The sequence below is a fragment of the Sabethes cyaneus genome, chromosome 2, assembly GCF_943734655.1.
Source record: "Sabethes cyaneus chromosome 2, idSabCyanKW18_F2, whole genome shotgun sequence".
Taxonomy (NCBI): domain Eukaryota; kingdom Metazoa; phylum Arthropoda; class Insecta; order Diptera; family Culicidae; genus Sabethes; species Sabethes cyaneus.
Genome location: NC_071354.1, coordinates 18,626,276 through 18,639,971, shown reverse-complemented (window position 1 = coordinate 18,639,971; position 13,696 = coordinate 18,626,276). Strand labels below are relative to the sequence as shown.

The window sequence follows — 13,696 nt, the reverse complement described above, 5'->3', positions numbered from 1 at the left end:
AGCTAAGCAAGTTTGTCAATTCATATATGCTGAGTGCTATTAATTTGATTTCATTCTACCACGCCAATGCTATTCACTACATCCGCCTTCGGCTATACTCCTTGATAACTTATTTATCAAAATTTTAAATCAAGAGTATCAGGAGGAAATGTGATTATGCATCATGTATTATCATAAATATTATATTGTAGAAAAGAAAACAGAAACATCTAAATTTTTCCCATACTTAAATTTCGTAATGACTCACTATTTCATCTCTTAGCCTCTACGAATAATTGTTAAAATCATTAGGAATGGTAAAGTTTATTTATTCTTTCAAAATCTTAAAAAAAAAACGTACTGGTTTTTATCGCGCCTTCATGATAATATATTGTACATTCCGACAAATTATTTAGTTTCTCATTATGCCGTGGTTAATCATACATTCTTGACTGTGCTGGTTTAATTTACTCTTCCTTTGACCGCTGCTAAAAGCTGCATTCATTCGGCTCTATTACTTACAGATTTGTCCAAAAACTGCATTAGGTTATCAGATAACTTAAATGTTTGTTGCGCTCCTGAACAATTTGCCCATTCTTAAACCGACAAACTACCCTAACATTCATATGATACACATGATTGTTATAAGACATATTTTTACTTTGTCACTCTTACGTTGACAGTTTCTTACGAGATTTAATGTGTTTACAAAAGATATGCGTCACTGCGCTCAACTGCTAGCACAACTAAATTCACGAAATTTTTTTTTTTTTTGAAATATCACAATATTTCAACTTTTTTTAGTCGTATAATACTTTACTTGGTAGTTTGTTTCAGTGTACCGAACTTCATTCTACACTCTTAAATGATTCTACCTGTAAATAGGTCGGATTTAGTTAAAGCTAGGTTGAAACTACTCAAAATGCCCTTAAAGTGTGCAAACTCAAACTTTGGGTAAAAATTTCAACCAATTTTGGCTACTTGCTACCGATAATTGAATTATTCTCTATGACAAATAACGTAATTTTAAGTTCCTTCTACCAATTTTTTGGTTGAAAAACTACTCAAAATCTGAGTTTGTACACTTTAAGGGCATTTTGAGTAGTTTCAACCTAACTTTAACTAAATCCGACCAATTTAAAGGTAGAATCATTTAAGAGTGTACCTACACCACCTACGCCTACTGATGACCTCACCGCTGGGCACTGAATTCGGTCTAATGAAATGACAGGTCAAATTCCAATGTTTATTTTAGATGTTCGGATCGGAAGAGAATATTTTTTGGAAACCACTCCTAGTAGAGGCCACCACAGCTGGCCCACCATCCAACTTTATTCCGTGTCACCTCGCCCTCACTCAAGAACAAGTGTAATATGCAAAATACAATGCCGTTTAAAGGTTTCGCGCTTCAAATGCCAATCGCCTTTCGACCTCTGACTCGCTTATAGGCATGTTCAGTAAAAAAAAGTATATAATTGTCCGACCTTACAGTTTGCCGCAGTGTACCCTTGTCGGAGATTTGCGGAGCTACATTGGAGCAACGACTGATCATCACTACAACTATTCCATCGAAGCGAACGAAATATATATGTAGCTTACACTTTCCGTTTCCGGTTCTCACTCTGCTAAAGAACGTAAAACACTTACGACTGAGCCGTCACCCCGTTACTGTGGACAGTGGTCGGTCCTATAGTTTGATTCCTCATTCCAAAGCAGTCAAACTTTGTAAGCTTTGGCAAAACAAAATTAATACCGCGTAGCAGTCCAACGTCTGCTGCATATGTTCATTGCACGACAGTACCAAATCATAGATAGACCGTCTTTCAGTAAAATTCAGATCCCTTGAAATCAAGGCACTGAACTGTCCTGCCTACGTGGCCCTTTTTGGAACCGGGGATGCAATTCCCAACTCGTATTCGACGATGCGGGGACATCACCACTTGTTGGCCAAGTGGCCACAATAATTCCGACAATTGACTTCAAAGTCGAGCAAGTAAGTTACCGCCTTTATAGCACATCCAGCAGACAAATACAGGTACAAACTGGCTTGCACACTTAGATACTGGCAAACAAACTTGGTGTAATGGAAGTGAACCGGGCGATGATCCAGCTAACTGGCGAATCAACGTCTCAATTGAACTCACCCTTGCACAACCTAAAATGGCACTGCAGGAAAATTCTTGTTTTAAACCAGGCTGATGTCCTCGGTCACATCAGACACAATACTCGGATCGATCGCGCCATAAAAAAGCCAGCAAACAAACAAATACAAATACCCGGCTTTTACTTAACAATGATCTCCTGTAATGGATTTCCTTTTTGGGCACCACTACAAACTATAAACAAAGCAAAAGTAAATCCTGCCTAAAATCATCTCCGTGCCAATGCGCATCTAGAAAATTAGCACTTCTGACTGGTAGAGATGACCCAAACGTTTACAGCATTGACACCTTTCTGATAGGTTTTATTTCTGTTGATTAAAATTCCACCCTTCCGAGTTTCCACCTCCGAACCGTTTTCGTATGTGATCGGAAGGAATACCTTGCGTCCGAAACAAGCCCATCACCTCTCTTGAAAGTCGCTAAATATTGTCTCGCCACCACTAAATTGAAGTTCGCGAGTCAGACTCGCGACGCGAACTTGACTCCCGACTTAACTGTCAATGCTTTTGACACATGTGTTATTTGTTTTCGATGACGGAAAATTCAAATGTTTAAAGTAATTTGGTTTTCAAATTATTATTTTTATTATAATCCGCGTTTATATAACCAATAATGTCCAATATTATTATTCAAAATGTACGCCGACAACATGCCAGCGTCAATACAGTGTATCATGCGTTATATGGTTATTATTTTCTAGGAATTTCTAAGAAACAGCTCGCCATCATCTACGGCAAATGCTTGTCCACGATTTGTTCCTGGTTTTCCAAATACGAGAGAAACGGATTGTTTCATCGCAAGCAACGCGAACAAATTTACAAAAAATTTACTATTGACATGCGCAGCTGGCTGATTCAATTATATATGAAAGAACCTATGTTGTTCCTTGATGAAGCAAAGCTCCGATTCCAGCTAAAATTTCACACCTCTATTAGTGTATCTTCAATTTGTGCCATATTGCATGAGTTCGGACTTACGCGCAAGACAATTGAACGCCGCGCCATCCAAATTCGCGACGAAGAGATCGTTCGATTTGTCAAGGAAATGATGTCGATAAAGTGGGATATTTATAACCTGGTTTTTTTAGATGAAGTCAGCTTTGATAGTCGTGATATGCTACGCCGGAAGGGGTATATCGTGGTGAGTTTTGTCGCAAGCCTCGCGTATCGTTTCTCTGTTTTCTGGGTATGAGTGGAATGTTAGATAGCTTTTGGACTCAAGGAACATTCACCAGAGCAAAGTTTTTTGAATGTTGCAGAGACTTCGCTCTCCACAATAAGCAAGTTCAACGCTATCCCGGATTCCATTCGATCTGGATAATGGATGGAGCAAGGATTCATTGTGATCCTAACTTGATAAGATACCTACGGTCAATTGGCATTATCCCAATATTTCTTCCGGCGTACTGCCCATTCTTCAACCCTATAGAAGTAATCTTTGGGTTAATAAAGAAAGACCTCATTAGAAATAGACCTGAACATTCTTCAATCCTGCATGAAGTTTGCGAATCGATTAATCGATTTAAAATTTATCTGTGTACAAACATATTTGAGCATTCCGGATATTTTGCAGGGGGAACGTTTTTACCTGAAAAGGGTCTTGACCAAGATATAAACAGTTTGGATTTTATTATCGATAATAAAAATTAACATATTAAAAATATATCAAGTGATTTTTTATCAGACAGAACATTATTCTCTGAGGTATACTTCATTATTTATCAATAAGTTTCATTGATGATCCACGTCCGTACAGTCCACTACCTTCGCTGATAGTTTCTGACTAATATCACTTTCTTCAGGCTGCGTTGCCGATGACATCGCTGCAAATAGTTCAGATTCACCCTTCGCTCGAGATTCCATTGCATTAAGTTTGTCGACAACTCTCTGAAGCACGGTTAACGCTAGATCGATATCTTGCCTTACTTCGTCGATTTGCTTTGTCCATCCATCATTCACAGTTTGCGCTACCACGATTCCTCTATGCAACGACTGCAATCTTGCTGCTTCAGATATAGCCGTCCATCGAAAATATTTCGCCAGTTCTAACGGTGGTGCCTTGGATGTCTTCAGTTTATCTCGTTCGTGTATCGGAGAAGAATTGATTAAGTTGGCCCAAAGCAGCCATGAACTATGATGCCCCTCGATGTCAGGATGTTTGCTGCGAAGCTCAGCGGCTAGTACAGATTCATCCACAGTACTGTTGGCACCAGATCGATCCGGGTTTTGTGGTAAAATTAATTTCTTTAAAATTTGTTGATACTGTGTGTTATTTTCGACATTTGTGGAGTAGACGTAAACAAAAATTTTAATCGTCTTATGTCGCCAATTCCGCAGAAGTCTGGGAGAAACCGATGACACATAATAGAGCTTCTTTTTACACGCATCTTGCAATGTTACAAATTTTTGTATGTGTTCCAGTTTTGGATCATCTTCGGCCCATGTTGGAATATCATCTTTCAAGGTAACTGCTCTATGCACCTGCTTTTTTGCTACCTGCCAAAGTAACTCCAAAACTTCCGTCATATCATTTCCTTCTATATTACGCTTTTCGAATTCACGTGGGCGCTGCTGGGAACAATATAATTTTCGACAAAACACACCGGCGAAAATGAAAACTTTATCGCTGTCTCTATTTGTCTCGTCTGCTTCAAAATTCACCGATTCTTGCTGGTTAATCTCCTCGGTAATTAGTGCGTCGTTATATGCTTCTTCATATGCAAAAGCATTCCGTGATAATTCATCCTCAACGTCAGCAGCATCGTCGCACTCGGTCAAATATTCCTCTTGTTCGAATGATCTAGGGACAAAATATAAACAATTAAGAAACAAACATTTTGAATCAAATTATACTAAATGAACATACCGGTTCGCAACTGAATCATTAATCTCGGAATCGAACGGATTTGACCGCAGAATATGCTCGTTTGTTGCTGCCGTAGAAGTATCAGCATTGTTGTCATGTTGATGTCTGTTTAGCAAATAAAATGACCTAAAACAAAATTTTAATTTAATGCATACGATACAATTAATAATATTATAAACTCACGGTTCCATTTTTATAGATATCCAACGAAGAACGAGAAAGCGTTGCTCACGGTGCTGCTTCGATTTCAATTTGTTTACATTGGGAAACAACTAGGTCAGTGTGGCCGGATATTTTGATTTTCAATGAAAAATTGTCGGCAGTGTATCGTGTTGCCAAATGCACTGCGCTCAAATTTTGATTTTTATCTGCATGGACAATAGCACTTTTATGAGCGATATCGCACTTTGGATGGTACAATTTTCCTTGCAATTGACAATAAATTTACAATTTTTTTTTGAGGAATGTACCGCTCTGACGTTTGTTTTCGTTTTTATCACCATCGCAGCAGGTAGCGCCATGGCGGCATTTTTTACTTCAATAGGTCAATCGTCTGTAATCTCTGTAAAGGTTACCGAATGCTCAGTATACTCAGATTTTGGCAAAAATTACCGAATTCGGGGATTTTTTTAAGTGTACAAGTGTCTAACTGTGATAAAATTGGCCACCTGGGGTCAGTAGTTGACCTGCACGATCTACACCTAATTTTAAGTGGAGTTGAAAGTTGACCTAAATAATGAGCGCGAAAGTTGTGTATGTGATTATGTGAAAGAAGAGGCAGGAAAATAGCTTTAAAGATATATAATTTAATCCATTTTGCAGCTTATAAATTGTACGAATTTCTTAAGATGCCGATTTATATAAAAAAGTAAGTGAAATCAGTATATAATGAAATAATGAATTTTTTTTACGATTACCTCTATGCGTTTACGTCCTGAATGCTCATGTGAGAAGAGCAGAGTTTTCTTTTTATTTCCATCTCGTTCGATCATAGAACTGAGAAGTGCAAGTGAGAGGAGTGGGGTATGCTTTGAACTCGCCGCAAAAACTTACACTGAAACAATAAACACAGTGTTTTGCAAAAAGAATTGTATTTTGTATAACATTTTCGTTATAATCCGTTCTCCTTGGTTAATCTCTTGAGAACATTGAAATTTACGTCAAGCAGTTTTGGTTACATTTCAATAAAAATTTTGATATAAATTCTAATTACGCAAAATGTGTTTGTCGATGTTTGAAGACCCTTGTTTGGATTCACTAAATATTACTATTATTTTTTAATGTCACGATTTTTTTATGTGTATATCATCCCGCGGTAAACATTATGTCAAAATTCACGATGAGAATCTGTCAGTTATCATTATTTCGTGAGTTGGTCTTGTTCTTTTTTCCTATTCTGTACAAGAAAACCCGATTTCTCTGTTAAAATCAAGTTTATCAATCCGAACGGTTTCGTATGCAAATATACAACCAATCAATCTAATGGGTCCGCCGAAGAAAGTGTCAAAAAAGGACCGCTTGTCGGCTGGTCCCAGTGGTTCCGGGTCCGGAGCTTCCGGGGATCAAAAATGGAGCAAAAAACGTCGTCCGGAGGATGAAGCATATTCGGCACTGGCTAGTGGCAACATCGACGACGACGAAAGTACCATGGATGGGGAGTTCGTACCGGATGCAGCGACAAAAAACGCTGAGAAGATTGATGACGCCATACAAGAGGATGAATACGGAGCAAAGGATTATCGGTCGCAGATGGAACTGAAACCGGACAATACGTCCCGACCGCTTTGGGTTGCCCCCAATGGGCACATATTTCTGGAATCCTTTTCTCCGGTATACAAACATGCGCATGATTTTTTGATTGCAATTTCTGAACCTGTTTGTCGGTGAGTTTTTTAAGCTCCCTTTTGGTTGACTAGTTTTAATGCCGTCCGTAATATTTTCAGTCCAGAGCACATTCATGAATATAAACTGACGGCGTACAGTTTGTATGCAGCAGTTTCAGTGGGCTTACAGACGCACGATATCATCGAGTACTTAAAACGTTTAAGCAAATGTACCGTTCCAGAAGGTATTCAAGAGTTTATTCGCCTTTGTACTCTCTCGTATGGCAAGGTTAAGCTGGTGCTCAAACATAATAAGTACTTTGTCGAGAGTCCGCATCCAGAGGTGTTGCAGAAACTGTTGAAAGATCCGGTTATTCAATCTTGTCGCTTGCGTCGCACAAACGAAGAAGGAGATGGGTTCATAACACAAACTGTAGAAACAAAGGGTATCACTGCGTTTGGAATGACTAAAATCGGACCGACCACTACTACAGGTACAGGTACAACTACCGAAGCAGAGAAACCCGCCGAGGCTGGGGCTACAACAGCAGTTCCAGAAGATATCACAAATTTTTATGATAAAATGGACAACGAGGAAGATGAGGAGGAGGCCAATTTCAACACCGTGTCGTTTGAGGTTAACCAGGAAAAGATTGAAGTGCTGCAGAAGCGGTGTATTGAAATTGAGTTTCCTTTGCTTGCGGAGTATGATTTCCGTAATGATACGATTAACGCGGATATAAATATTGATCTGAAGCCAGCAGCTGTGCTGCGTCCTTATCAGGAAAAAAGTCTTCGTAAAATGTTCGGCAATGGCCGAGCTCGTTCTGGCGTAATTGTTCTTCCTTGCGGCGCCGGAAAATCACTGGTTGGAGTAACGGCATGCTGCACGGTACGTAAGCGTGCGTTAGTTCTTTGCAATAGTGGAGTTTCCGTCGAGCAGTGGAAACAGCAGTTCAAAATGTGGTCCACAGCAGACGATAGCATGATCTGCCGATTTACATCCGAAGCAAAGGACAAACCTATGGGGTGTGGAATTTTAGTGACGACTTATTCTATGATAACACACACCCAAAAGCGTTCCTGGGAAGCCGAGCAAACCATGCGTTGGTTACAGGAACAGGAATGGGGAATCATGGTCCTGGATGAGGTACACACTATTCCAGCCAAAATGTTTCGACGTGTTTTAACGATCGTCCAGTCTCACTGCAAGCTTGGACTAACGGCTACCCTGCTTAGAGAGGACGACAAAATTGCAGATTTGAATTTCCTTATTGGTCCAAAACTATACGAAGCCAACTGGTTGGAGTTGCAAAAGCGGGGTTATATCGCACGTGTCCAGTGCGCGGAGGTTTGGTGCCCGATGGCTCCGGAGTTTTATCGAGAGTACCTCGTAACAAAAACATCCAAAAAGATGCTGCTCTACGTAATGAATCCAGCCAAGTTCCGTGCTTGCCAGTATCTCATTCGTTATCATGAGAAGCGCGGCGACAAGACGATCGTTTTCAGCGACAACGTTTTCGCTCTCAAGCATTACGCTATAAAAATGAACAAACCTTACATCTATGGACCAACATCGCAAAGCGAACGGATTCAAATTCTGCAGAACTTTAAGTTCAACCCGAAGGTCAACACTATCTTCGTAAGCAAAGTGGCGGACACCAGTTTCGATTTGCCGGAAGCTAACGTGTTGATTCAAATTTCCTCGCACGGTGGTTCCCGGAGACAGGAGGCCCAGCGTCTCGGTCGTATTTTACGTGCCAAAAAGGGAGCGATCGCTGAAGAGTACAATGCCTTTTTCTACACACTCGTTTCTCAAGACACCCTGGAGATGGGTTACTCGCGCAAGCGGCAGCGATTTCTGGTTAATCAGGGCTACAGTTATAAAGTAATCACACATCTGGCGGGCATGGATAGTGATACGGATTTGTTCTATAAAACCCGCGAAGAGCAGGGACAGCTGTTGCAGCAGGTACTTTCCGCATCCGATATGGATTGTGAAGACGAACGGATTCCTGGAGAGGGAGGTGGTGCACCAAGGCCGGGAGCCTCCAAGCGAACCGGAGGACTTAGCTCGATGTCCGGCGCTGATGACGCTATCTATTTGGAGTTCCGCAGAAAGAAAGAACATCTGCATCCGCTGTTCAAGAAGTTTAGAGGATAGGCGAAATACTTACAAATACTTTTTTCTACTGTTGTTAAATAAACAAAATTAATGAAAAAAATGTACGCTGGTGCGCTAAGTTGGTATTACTGGTGGACTATGAGTTCCTTGATAAGAACATATTTCGCCGCACTGTCGTCCGACATTCTCATAATGCTAGCGGCCGCCGAAATTTTCCGATGAGTGGAACCCCTGATTCATAGGCCTGAGTTACTCGCCACTTTTCTGATACAAAATTCCAAAACACCTATCGTTCGAATCTGTAAAAGACTTCCGGTCTAATTAGCGTTTTGAACGTTGTTGGTTTCGCTTGGAGCATATCACTTATTCCAAAATAGCTTTATTCAGCCACGTCAGTTTATCCGGAAATCCGTACTAATGCATTGTCTGCAATAGCTGTTTCCGATTAATTGTATCGTATGCTGCCTTTAAGTCGAGAAAATTTGTGGGCACACGTTGTACCGACATTTCTAAAAGGGTTTGTCGGAGAGAAAACTTCTGATCGTAGAAGTGAAAAAAGCTCCCTGATCCCTAGGTTTGCCGTAGAGCGAGTTCATGGTTCATTCTCCGCTCTCCTGTACGCCACCGAAGATCGTTCTTAGTATTCGTTTCTCGAAAGCTCTGAGCACTTGTAAATCCTCCAGCATTCTGCACGTTTCAAGCCCGTACATAACAACACTTTGTACGAGGGCTTGGTCTGTTCGACCGCAATTGCTTCTAAAACCATCGAATTTCACGGCTGGCTCAATGTCCGCCGTCATCATTGAGCCAAGGTAGAAAAATTTGTCAACCCTCTCGAACTCATCGTCGTCGATCTTTACATTTCTGGTCAAACGCTTTGTTTTAGACTTATTTACCTTTAATAATGCGTGTCGTTTATTCTTCTCGGTGAAAAAAATACTTTTCCTTTTCTGCGTAGCGTTTCAGTCTAGTACGCTTCGCCTATCGTCAGACGCCTAAAATAATTTATTTCTTGGTCAACTTTATAATATTCAATTAACTGCTATACAATTTTCATAAACTACCTTTACCTTTAACCCAATTTCTCTGGTGTTTTACTCTGGTGTACTGTTCTTCCGACAATATTTATAGGTTAAAATTAAAAAAGTTCGAAAACAGACACTGAGAAAGCCTGCAAGTCGTAGGCGAAATACGTATTTGTCGTGAATAAAATATACATAGTATAAATAAATTGGATAAGTTTTCTTCTTTTTTAATTTTAGGTCTCGTATTCTACTAAGATGCTCCAAAAACTTCAGTCAATTTATAGGTTGGCAAAGCAGACAAATTGACTAGATTTGTTGAAGACAGTACCCCGGATGTTAATATCCGCTCGATTCCTAACACCTTGCAGCGCTATGTTAAACAGCAAGTATGAGGGACCATCACCTTGACGAAGCCCTCTGTGTGATTCGACTGAACTCGACAATTCTCCCAAAAATCAAACTCAGCATTGTGTACCGTTCATCGTATAGCCTTAAGCGGTTTGATCAGTTTTCCGGGGAAGCCGTTCTCGTTTAGATTTTCCATAGCTTTTTTCGGTTGATGGTATCATATGCAGCTTTGAAGTCAGCGAACAAATAGTGCGTAATCTATACCTATAAAGAAGGATTTCTGTCTGTCTGTCTGTCTGTCTGTCTGTCTGTCTGTCTGTCTGTCTGTCTGTCTGTCTGTCTGTCTGTCTGTCTGTCTGTCTGTCTGTCTGTCTGTCTGTCCTGTGTTCCTTATAGAATCAAAAACTACTGAAGAACTTGTGTTCTTCCTCCTGGCCGACCGAAGAATTAAAATCTCTGATGACGATCTTGATATCATTTTTTGGGCGGTCGTGGTCGTGTTCACTTTCCAACTGCGCGTAGAATTCATCCTTATCGTCATCGGTAGTTCTGAGGTGAGGTCTGTGCACATTAAATGATGCTTATGTTGAAGAGCCGGCCCTTGATTCTCAACCTGAACATTCGACGATTGATTGCCCACCACCCAATCACCCGGTTCCGCCATTTCACCCATCGCTAAAAGCTGTACCCAGCTTGTGTGTGTTGCAGCTGCTCTGGTAGATACGTACGTACCGTTGAGCTTTTCCAGCACACCTTCTGCAACGCTACGACGTCGAACTTGCGGCTCTTCAATACGTCTGAGAGCCCTCGAGTGCTCCCTTGGAAGTTAAGAGATCGGCAGTTTCATGTCCCGAGTTTCCAATCCATAGTTTTTTTTCGTCGCGTAGGTCTATTCCGATTGTTCCAGAGTTCCAGTCAGAATTTTCTTGTACTTCGTTCATTGCTTAATAGTTTTTTCGTGGTGACATGTTGCAAGGCCCTGCAGCACCAACTCCCTGTTTCGCCGGATGACCAACAAATCTCGAAGGTGTTCTCCTTCCATACGGCATACGACCTTGGCTTTCACCGGGGTTGGTTACCCGATTTCCACCAATGTTGCTCGCATCAGGAAGTCCATCAGGAAGTTGAGATAGAAGTTGCTGAATGAGAGGCTGTGAACCATTGTAGGGTCTATTTTAAGGCTACAGGTGTGCACGACACCGACGGTACGCATTATTCAGCCGAAAAAACACCGAAGTCGGCAAAATTTTGCCGAGATTTGAACAGCTGAGCGGTCGGTAAAAATTTGTATGACACCAAACGTTAGTCAAGATCCGGAAACGTCGAAATGCATCACGGAAATTTTTACCGAATGCTCGTCTGTCCAAATCTCGGCAAATTTTGCCGAGTTTTTTAAGGGGGTACCCTACTCTGGAAAGTCGGAAAAATCGAATTTTATTTTTTTGCATTTTCAAGAGGTTTATACCTTCAGAAATGTCACGCCAAAAGAATTTTTTGATATCTGATCTCGTTAGAAAGTTATGGCAAAAACAGTGGGGTCATCTCAAGGGAAGTGCATTGCTGGGCGAAACTTTAAACGTGTTTTTCTGGAAACCATATTGTTTCAACTGGCGGTACGTGTATCTCAGAATCTAGTCCGATTTGGCTGAAATTGAATTATCTAAATTGTTACGTAGCCGTTTTTTGATATCTCAATTTTTCTATTTTTTATGAGCTCGCAATTGGCGATTTTTGATGAAAAAACACTTTTCTTTTGGAAAAATTGCCGCCATTTTGGTAATTTTTCGAATTTTCAAAAACCCCTACGTAACAATTTAGGTATTGATCTAAAGCTTCAAAATCATCCTTGAAATCCGTTTTCCGATACTCCGTTGGTTCCCGGTACGTACCACCAGTAAGGAACTATTTTCTAGAGAGCATCCACGCGCCCAGCTGCCACCAGCATAAGATTCACTATTTTGGCATTCAAAAACAGAAAATACATGTTCGAATATAGCTTAACCTATAACCAAAATACTCCAACACTTAACTATAATTCCAACATGCAAGAAAAATTCATGAAAGTCCATTATTTTTCGACCTTCCAGAGTAGGGTCCCCCTTTTGTATCAGCCAGATTACTGACTGTATCAATAAAGATGAGATGCGCGGTCACGATGACTCCCGATATTTCTGCAAGATCTGTCGGATGGTGAAAATTTGGTCCGTAGTTGCGCGAGGCCCCCTGAAACCTATCTAGTAATTCCCTATGCTATCGGTGATAGCCGATGTAACAGGATCTGGGAGAGGACTTTGTAGGAGGCGTCTACCAGCATTATGCCGCGATAGTTGCAGTCAAGCTGATCACACTTCTCCTAGCTTTTTCTCCTCCCAAATCTTGTAAATAACCCAGTGTAGAGCCGTTGAGCACGCTGACCACAGTAGCTGGTTCTGCACGGATGGCTAGCGGAGACTTGCGATGTTTATTCTCGCTTTTGCAATCATCTTCTCGAAACCCGTTCGGAGTACCCGTGTTTGCGAAATGTGCAATCGCGAACAAAGTACAGTGATGCGCACTCGTCGCCATTTTCACGACCGTGCGCTGCAGGAAGTGGCCTTTCTTTTACTCAATGTGCGACTTGATTGCACTCCGCTCTGACAACTGAACGACGTGATCTCAGTTCTGGTATAGTAAACCGACGTATGCGCTGCTCTGTCACAGCGGCAGTATAACTGCAGCTGGCGAACTGGGTTGGGTTACAACCAAGTGGGAGCCAATCAAGTTGCTCTCAACACTTGTGTAGTAGTACATAATTAACGATTTACGTCTGTCTGTCCTAGTCCTAACTCCGACGGTCCTTTAGACGAATGGTGCATAGTAGAACTCCAAGGCGATCTGGAAGTGCGAGGGGACCGCTTGATGACTGGCCAATTCATAGGTGATCTACTGTACAATAAATATGGACAACCGGTAAGGTCTTACATTTCCTACATGAATCTCAAAGTAACATTGCTGCTCCTAGATTTTGATTATCGGCCATCACATACTTCACGGTCGGTTGCAAAAAATCGATAAGCCTTTGCTGGTAATTGAGAAGTCCGACATACACAAAAAGAGTTCCTCCGCCAACGCAAATGGGGACAACAACGGAGAGGATGAAACAATGCTGGACATAAGCCAGGTGAGTCAGCTGGATAGCACAATCGCATCGTCAAACCGCACCGTCCTGGACTCAACAGTAGCAGTGGAACATAAAACCATTCCGAAAACGGAATACCTTGTACGCGCCGTGGTGAAACACAAGATTCTTTTTAAGGCCCGCCCCAAGCCGATTATTGCAAACGTAGCTAAAACTGTGTAGCATGTTAAGATAACAATATGGTTTTATTT

At 41.2% G+C, this 13,696-nt stretch overlaps 3 protein-coding genes and 1 pseudogene across 3 annotated transcripts; 3 read left to right on the top strand and 1 right to left on the bottom strand.

Annotated features, from left to right (window-relative positions):
• Positions 1-2,753: 2,753 nt before the first annotated feature.
• On the top strand, positions 2,754-3,790 carry LOC128735165 (uncharacterized; annotated as a pseudogene).
• An 81-nt stretch (positions 3,791-3,871) lies between these two features.
• Positions 3,872-5,197, bottom strand: LOC128735164 (uncharacterized). Its single transcript, XM_053829659.1, has 3 exons — positions 5,190-5,197; positions 5,007-5,111; positions 3,872-4,940 (listed from the first exon to the last, which is right to left on the bottom strand). Exons 1-3 carry the CDS (start codon positions 5,195-5,197, stop codon positions 3,872-3,874), a joined length of 1,182 nt encoding a protein of 393 aa, XP_053685634.1.
• Positions 5,198-5,854: 657 nt separating this feature from the next.
• LOC128734121 (chromosome transmission fidelity protein 8 homolog) lies at positions 5,855-13,667 on the top strand. The gene is made up of 3 exons (XM_053828144.1): positions 5,855-5,874; positions 13,147-13,276; positions 13,329-13,667. The coding sequence occupies exons 1-3, from the start codon at positions 5,855-5,857 to the stop codon at positions 13,665-13,667; spliced, it is 489 nt and encodes a 162-aa protein (XP_053684119.1).
• Positions 6,401-9,013, top strand: LOC128734120 (general transcription and DNA repair factor IIH helicase subunit XPB). The gene is made up of 2 exons (XM_053828143.1): positions 6,401-6,889; positions 6,950-9,013. Exons 1-2 carry the CDS (start codon positions 6,489-6,491, stop codon positions 8,991-8,993), a joined length of 2,445 nt encoding a protein of 814 aa, XP_053684118.1. The 5' UTR covers positions 6,401-6,488; the 3' UTR covers positions 8,994-9,013.
• Positions 13,668-13,696: the final 29 nt, after the last annotated feature.